Source organism: Dryas octopetala, chromosome 5 (assembly GCF_963921425.1).
Source record: "Dryas octopetala chromosome 5, drDryOcto1.1, whole genome shotgun sequence".
NCBI classification, from domain to species: domain Eukaryota; kingdom Viridiplantae; phylum Streptophyta; class Magnoliopsida; order Rosales; family Rosaceae; genus Dryas; species Dryas octopetala.
The window spans coordinates 9,082,302-9,090,454 of NC_141370.1; the positions used below are offsets into that span (position 1 = coordinate 9,082,302).

The following is an 8,153-nucleotide window of genomic DNA, read 5'->3' on the forward strand; positions in this document are numbered from 1 at the left end:
TCTGGCGGTTGCGTTTTTCAAAGAGGGCTGCTATTTGGGCGTCCTTTTTTTTTCTTTTTGGACATTCTTTTCTCACTTTACACCCTCGTAATCCTTTTACAATTAAAATTTTTCATATACACACTCTTCTCAATTACTAAAATGCCTCAACTTAATTAATCTTACCAAATTTCTCTTACACACCCCTCACCCAATTCATTCAAACAATACACACCTCACCTAACCCATTCAGACAACACACACCCCACCCCCACTACAAGCAACACACTTTGCATTTAAAACCAACAACGCACACCCCCATCTCCTACACCTCCCTCAGCCACCCCCACCGTCGGCAAGGTCGCCGGCGACTCAACCATTCATTTCCCTTTTCTCTCTCCCTTTTTCTCTTTTCCTCTCTCTCTCTCTCTCTCTCTCTCTCTCTCTCTCTCTCTCTCTTTCCATACACAGCCCACCTCCTCCCACCACCCAACCTACGCACATGCATGCAGAGCCACCAAGACCACACTGACCACCCAGCCTACCGAGCTCGCCGAAGAAGAAGACAAAAAAAAATATATGCAAGTGGTTCAGCAGACCAGTGCCGAAACCGATGGTTTCGTTCGACGGGTACCTGCCAAACAATCCTATTCTATTCGACAGCTACCTACTGAACGAAACCACCGGTTTCGGCGCTGGTCCGCCAAACCACCTGCATGTATATATATATATATATTTTATGTTCAGGGTGGTTGGGTTCCTGTCACTGGGGTGGTCGCCGGGGCGTGTGGTCGCAGATAGAGAGAGAAAGAGAGAGAGAGAGAGAGAGAGGAGGAGGAGGAATGTGGTGGCTGGGTTGAAAAGCCAAATAAAGAAAGGGAGGAAGGAGAAAAGGAAAGAGAGAGAGGGGCTTGGTGTGGGGGGAAGAAGAAGAAAAATAAGAGATGATGGGGGGTATGTACGGGATGGGGTGTGTTGGGTGAGGGAAGGAGAATTAGAGACAAAGAAGGAAAGGGCTAAGTAGACTTTTCACATAAGTTTTTTTTTTTTTAAGAGGGATGTGCAAAAAAAAAAGTGTACAAATAGCAACCTTCTTTTCAAATTACGGATCCTTTCCGATCAATTCTCTCCGGGTTTTAACATTTTGAATTAGGTTACAAATTAGTTTAATATACAATTGTGTGTTGTGACCTGTGTAGTTTGACCGTTTCAAATTCATAAAAATTTAATATTTTTTATTTAAGTTTGGAGATGAAGTCCTATAACCCAAAAACTAAACATTAAAGTTTAAGCCTTACAAATATTAAAAAAATAACAAATTAATATAAAAATTATGACTATTAAACAGTCACAGATTGTTATAACCATATTTTTTTAAAATTGATACATAAACTGAAATTTAGTATTTAAAATGAAATGACAAACGTTTTAGTAATTAAAATGAAAAAACATTGCAATTTGGTACCTAAAGTCAACGAATCTAAAAATAACATTACTATAAATATGCAATGAGCAACTATCTAAGTTTTTTTAATCTTATAGGTTGCAATGAGCTTTTACAAGCTGCAAACATAACAATAACATTACTATAAATATGCATTTCAATTTACCCATATACAGAACACACATGAAAATATCATTATTTACATTACAAAGAAAAATACATCAAAAGAGTAAGTCCTCGATACACAACAGCAGAAAAGTAATTTGAGGCAATGAAGTTGGCAGCGAATTAGATGTGAACGAAACGGTCGCCACTCTGCCTAACTCTCAATGTCAGATATATCAACACCAATGTCCCCAAACTTGACCTGGAAAATAGAAATTGATGATTGTCAGTGATAAAGAAAGGAGAAGAAAAAGAAAACCAAATTTACTGGGTTTAAAACATATATTAAGACCATAAATTAAGCATATCACAGTATCCGTATATGTAGAGTTCCAACAGAGCAAGGACACCCTTAAATATTATGCACACTTTCCATTTATGGGATGGATCACCCTAGCCCCTAGGTTCCAGACCACAAAGCTCACTTTGCAGAGTGGTGCATTAACCAACAGGATTCAAAATATCAAACAAGAATGAAAAGTTGTGTCAATGATTCAAATTAAAACTTCAGAAGACATCAAAGACTACAATCTTATTGCAAAGTGTTGATATGTTTATATACTGAAGACTCAATACAATGATGAAGCATTCAATTCAAATGGACCCAATCCCCTACTACGGGTGGAGCATATGATTACTACCATATTTTCAATGTCCTCCTCCTTTGCTGCCCATGAAGCATTCAACTCAAATGAACCCAATCCCCTACTATAGGTGGAGCATATGATTACTACTATATTTGAGATGACCTCCTTTGCTGCCCGCCCCTTTTCTCTAACTTTCTGCATTCCCATCCTAATTCACATCCAATGTTCTGTTTTGCTACTTTCTCTTATCTAATAAGTAAAATAGTTACTAAAATGGCACTCCAGGACAAAGCTTCATACAAAAGATTAAGAACCAAGAGAAAAAGCAAAGCTTAACGAATAAAAGAAAGAACTTGGCGGTGTCTTCCTAATCCATTCAAATAACCATCTTGGAAGTAGACCTTTAAGTCCATTACAGAATGCTCTACACCATCGAAAGCTCTGCTACTCCACTCAATCCAAAAGCACCAAAAGTTGAAGAGGGTGAACTTTTCACAAGTCCTTATTCCACCTCTGCACCCAAACAGCAAGCCAATTCCAAATCACAGCACTATTAGAGCTAGCCCACACCCAACTAATGCAATGCAAAAAATGAAGGTCCATAACTCTAGGCTATAGGACAGTAGGGAAGAAGGACCACAGATTATGCTGATGCCTTACACACAAAGCACCTATTAACAAGCACTTGCCCCTGAAGGATCAGATTCTCTCTTAAAAAAAAAAAAAAAAATCATATGCAGCCTTCCATTACCTTGAATGGAGCATAAAAAGAGGTCATCCCAAGGGAACTCTAAGAAAATCTTGGTATCAATCACTTATATGATTTCACACCTCAATCAAAAAATATAACATTAAGCATGAAACTTTTAGAGTGAAATCTGAGCACTCAATAAACTATGCTAATGCAAAATATCAGAAAACTTTAATATTGACATCAATCCAACTCTAAGATAAATCACCTTTGTTCCCCATCCCATTGTTGTCATGACAATTCCATGTCTGATTAAGTCAAGTATTGGTTTAAGACTAATGATATGTATTATAACTATGTCAATGTAAAACATTAGAAACTTTAGTCTTCACGTCAATCCAACTCTAAGATAAAAACATCATTGTTCCTCATCCCATTATAGTTGTCTGATCAAGTCAATTTCTGGTTTAAAACTCTCATGATATCTAGTACACAATTCATAGTAAAGACATAGAAATTTCTGAAAATGATATTTTGTTATTAGCAGCTCATTTAACTTTGTTAATGCAATGATTAACAAATAACAAGGAAAGATGCGTTTAGGTCTAAAAATATTAATAACAGCTTCATCAAATTGATTTATTACTGATAAAGTAAATACTAGAGTATCAAATTGCTTTTGAATCTAGAGCTTACAAGACTGAGAATAGGAGAACGACTTTTCTTGAGTCAAATGAGGCAGTGCGCCTGCATCTTCTCGACCGGTTATATGGTGTTTCATGAATTTTATCAGTCACTGGGTTATCTGTTGAAATATGAGAATCAAAATCAACTTCTCATTTAAGTAATTGTGTAGACAAGTGTAACAGTATCACTGAGAGAGAAGTTCTGTGGACAAGTCAAAAGTATGCATATCTCAGATAAAAGTGATAGATGCCTCAAAGTAATAGTGCTAGAGAAACTCTCAGGATAATTATAAGCTCTGCAATATGCATCTTATACAGGAGACCCTGGAAGATTTAACATACTGTTGTCTTAAAGAAGGGGGAGAGAGAGAGAGAGAGAGAGAGATAGATAGATAGATAGATAGAGCATGATAACCTACAGTCCTGATAAAGGTTTAAACATTAGGTTACCAAAGGATCATGCCTAATGATTAGAATGATTACCATCCTTCTAGTTTTTTTATCTTTAAGTTCAGGTCAATATTTCTAAAGGTGAATGCATGCTGTTGAAATGGGGAATGAGTATGACTTAAAGTTCTCTCAGGATTGAACTTTTGCTGAATCATGCTAGCTCCACTTGGACTAAAGAAGTCCCAAATGTCTTTGGAACCTACAGGCAGCCCACAGGGAAACTCAGCACAAGAATATATGTCTATTATGAGTTATGACTTATCACCAGGATTATCCTCCACTAGATTCAAGTAGGAAAAGCATTGTTAAGCCTCTGTAAGGGATTGCTCACCAGCAGAAAATCCTATTCTTTAGTGATGTATAAAAAAGAATGACAGAGACAATATTTTTTGTAAAACAAGACTGAAACTTTTTTTTATTTTCATTTTTTTATGATGCTCTAGAAAATAAACAGAACAATGTTGAAGGTATAGAAATGCTTAGATACCTCTTGAAGTGCCATGGTTGAATAGAAGCTGCATAAGTTTGCCACCTACTTTTAGGCTTGCCTGCCTCCGAAACACCCTCTGAAAGTATTGTAACCCACTGATATTAACATTAGAAATAGAGGAACACAAAAGATGTCTGAAGTGATAGAAATTAATCTATAAAAGTCGTAAGGTTTGGACCATCTCTAGTTTGCAGTTAAGTTGTAATTTCAATTCTAGATAATATGAAGGATATACCATAAAAAGATGAGGAATTGAAACTTACAGCTAGTATACCCTCATTTTTCAAACTTTCAACAGTATCCAATTCAAATTCTGGTGCTTTAATATGTTCCTTCTCAATATCTATCTCGATGATGCATGGGGGATGAGCAACTGCCCTGTTTGCTTGTAAATCAATGCAATTCTGGCAACTCAACTGAGCATCCATGCACATCTGACTTTTAGATGGATTAGAAGCTTTGAAGAAGCTCAAAAAAGCCAATAGTGAAGCACATTGTAGACTTTTGCCTTCCTCGGGCAACATTGAAATGCTATAGACATCTTGGGCCTGCATGAATGGAAGACTTCAAAATGTTGTGAAATTGTGCAACCACGAAATTCTCAACTGAAGGAATAAAAGGGTAGGAGATTGAAACACATCAATGAGGTTAGTGACTTTACATAAACAGTTAGACTTCAAGAATAACAAAAAAAGGGACTATCACTGGGAGCCAATAGTGACAACAACTGGAAGGCCAATGAGAGACTTCATAAACAAAAATGATTTTAGAAATGTATTCTATAGCATATGTATTAAGCATCAAATTTGCAATCAAACTAAAGAATCTATAAATCCAACCTCAGTAAAATTGTTCAGCACCATATTAGAAGGTGGAACTTACATGTGAGCTGGGAAATGAGCATTTAAACCTCGCTTGAAGTGGAGCCTCCTCAAAAAGAATTGGCAAAATATCTGAAATGAAAAGTCATCATAACTGTTGAAGAACAGAGTGTGCATAGGCTGCATAGCCATGGAACACTAATTAACTAAAAGTTTTCCTTATAGCAAAGAAAAGAAAAAAAGAAAAAAAGAAAAAGGATAACCTAGAGAGCAATGCTGGTCGACCTCATCAATGGTTTGCTTTATTAATTTAAAGCTTGAACAGCTAACAGGTATGCTGCAACTTCCGTCCACAATTCCATGGATGTGAGGTTTCCCCTGCAAGTAATGTATGTGTTAGATTCATGCCTGCAAACAAATAGACTTCAAAATAAAATTTAGCATTCAACATATGATATACGTTAATATGATATTGATGAGAACGTATATCATATGACCACAACTGGGAACAAGACCACTACCATACCAATTAATAACAAGCTGAAGACAATTCCCAAAAAGGCCAGTTCTAGATAAGGAATAGATTAGTTTTTTTTTTTCCCTTTGAATCCAATTGTTGTGTGTAAATCATTTTGGCAACACGCAAGCAATGAAACATAACTTCGTAACAATATATCTAAAACTTTCTTGTCTAAAATATATGGATAGCCTGCCAAGAATCACGTTTGACAAGGATAATATTAGAGCTAATTTCAACCTCAACAAAATAATTTCTGGAAGGCTCTAAGCAACCTTGATCAGAAAGGGATATCAACATCATGACTTGTAAAGATTGCTTTAATTCTACTAGCTTTCTTTTCTCTTTCATTCAAAACAAAACGACTTTAATAATGAAGTGAATGACATAAAACAACATTGTCTAGCATTCACCAACAGTACAATAAATCTCCATCAACCAGCTAGCTATGCAAAACTAACACAAAAAATACTAGGCATAAAATCTCTACCAATCTGCATGAAGAAAGGACTCACTCTATCCCATACACAAAAAAAAAAAAAAAAAAAAAAAAAAAAAAAAAAAAACCACCTACCAGCCTTTCATTTCTAACAGTGAACAAACATTTCTTCATTTTTATTTATTTATTTTCTCTTTTTTTTGGTGGGGGAGAGAAAATTCATGAATTTGAACAAAGTCAAAAAGAAATTAAAAACCAAAGTTGTAATGCATTTTCAACAAAACCCATTTCATTTCAGAGCCAAATATTCTTTGAACTGAGGGTAGTAAGAGTCAGTGAGCTAGAATTGATGGACCCAGATACTAGAGGTTTTACTTTTTGTTGTGGTGTTCAAAATTCTAGCCAGATTGTTATAACTTTTTCCCCCTTCAAAATTTAATAGCACAAGGAGTTAGCTAAACTTCAAATACAAGAAGAGATGTAAAGTTGTAAACTCAAAAACAGTGTGTAAGCTTAAAAATTGAGAACAGAAAGGGAAATGATATACCTCCTCATCGGATGGATTCACAGCCATTGCAGTCTTTTTGCAGAGAGAGATAGAGAGAGAGAGAGAGAGCGAGAGAGAGGAGTTCACGTTGTTACATCGGATGAAGGAGAGTTTTTTTCTTTATAAATGGCGCGATTCGCCAGGGAAGCTCCTGACTATGACGTCGGTCTCCTAGTCCTGGACCAGTTCCATCCATTCCATTGTAATCTTGATGCTTGATAATGACCATTATAGCCCTTGGTTGTCTTTCCCTTTACTACTCTTTCTATTTTTCCTGCAAATATAATTTGAAACAATTTTTTCATTTTATAAGTTCAACTTCAATGATAAACTTCAAACTGCCACTACAAATGTAATTTACTTATTAAAATAAACAATACAAGTTTGTTTTTTTACCCAAGTCTCATAAACTTTTTAATAAAACGACCAAGTATTTTTTTTTTTTCGTCGTTGCACTTTTGCATAAGTACTTTTATAGCCAATTGGATTGTGTTATAAAACAATTGAAAAGCAATTTCGTTGTTTAACAACAAAAGTCCAATTGTATTTTCCCTTGCATGAAGATTGAGCTTCAAAAGAAAAAGAATCAAATTCAAAATATTATATATGATGTTGAATCAAATTTAAAACCATGAAGAAAAAAAGAATAACTTTATTGGAAATTAAAACATACATTTTGCAAAAGATGAAGGGCAAATGACTAAAAGGAGTGAGATTGTAATATGTAGGATAAGTTTGTCCTGAAGTTTGCATTAGGAGCTGCATGTGAAAGCTTAAAGTGGGAAAAAGAAAGGTTGGATTGGATACCATGGCACGGACAATCAGACAAAGTCGATCAAAGTAGATTCAATCACGGGTGGCTTTAACTATTTGAATGAGAACGACCCACCCACCCTTGCTTGTGAGCCTGTGACATAATTGTGTCGTGTCTGAAGCTAAATACTACACCAGTAACATCATACATGGACTGCCCAAATTGTGTCACGGACTCACTAGTCCCAGTTCAATGAGCTTAACGCCGGTTGGGGAGCGTTTATATTTAGGCTAAAGTATATTTTTGGTCATGTACTCTAACGAAACTTTCACATTAATTTTTGTTCGTTCAATTTTGGCAATTTCAGTTTCAAATTTTCATTACATTTGTAATTAAATTCAAATTATCAACTCCGTTTGTTTTTTAGATAGAAAAATGACGTGTCAGTGCATATAAATGGATATTTTAGTCATTTCATAATTAAATAGTCTAAAAAAATAATTTAAAATATTAAATAAAAATATAATAAAAAAATAAAAAAAAACTTAAATAATTAAGAAAATAAAAAAAGAAAATACATTTA

The 8,153-nt window shown here is 35.2% G+C and overlaps 1 protein-coding gene across 1 annotated transcript; it reads right to left on the reverse strand.

Annotated features, from left to right (window-relative positions):
• Nucleotides 1-1,551: 1,551 nt before the first annotated feature.
• On the reverse strand, nucleotides 1,552-6,946 carry LOC147284054 (adenine deaminase). Its single transcript, XM_086244810.1, has 7 exons — nucleotides 6,817-6,946; nucleotides 5,577-5,691; nucleotides 5,375-5,445; nucleotides 4,756-5,040; nucleotides 4,490-4,568; nucleotides 3,563-3,671; nucleotides 1,552-1,790 (listed from the first exon to the last, which is right to left on the reverse strand). The coding sequence occupies exons 1-7, from the start codon at nucleotides 6,841-6,843 to the stop codon at nucleotides 1,712-1,714; spliced, it is 765 nt and encodes a 254-aa protein (XP_086100936.1). The 5' UTR covers nucleotides 6,844-6,946; the 3' UTR covers nucleotides 1,552-1,711.
• Nucleotides 6,947-8,153: the final 1,207 nt, after the last annotated feature.

What these genes read in the sequence shown, in the direction of transcription:
- LOC147284054 (XM_086244810.1), bottom strand. Translation starts at nt 6,843, where the DNA reads ATGGCTGTGAATCCATCCGATGAGGAG. An exon ending in CGACCAGCATTGCTCTCTAG is followed by an intron (nt 5,446 to 5,576) that starts GTTATCCTTTTT and finishes TTTTCATTTCAG; the next exon opens with ATATTTTGCCAATTCTTTTT. An exon ending in GTTCTCCTATTCTCAGTCTT is followed by an intron (nt 1,791 to 3,562) that starts GTAAGCTCTAGA and finishes TCTATTTTCCAG; the next exon opens with GTCAAGTTTGGGGACATTGG.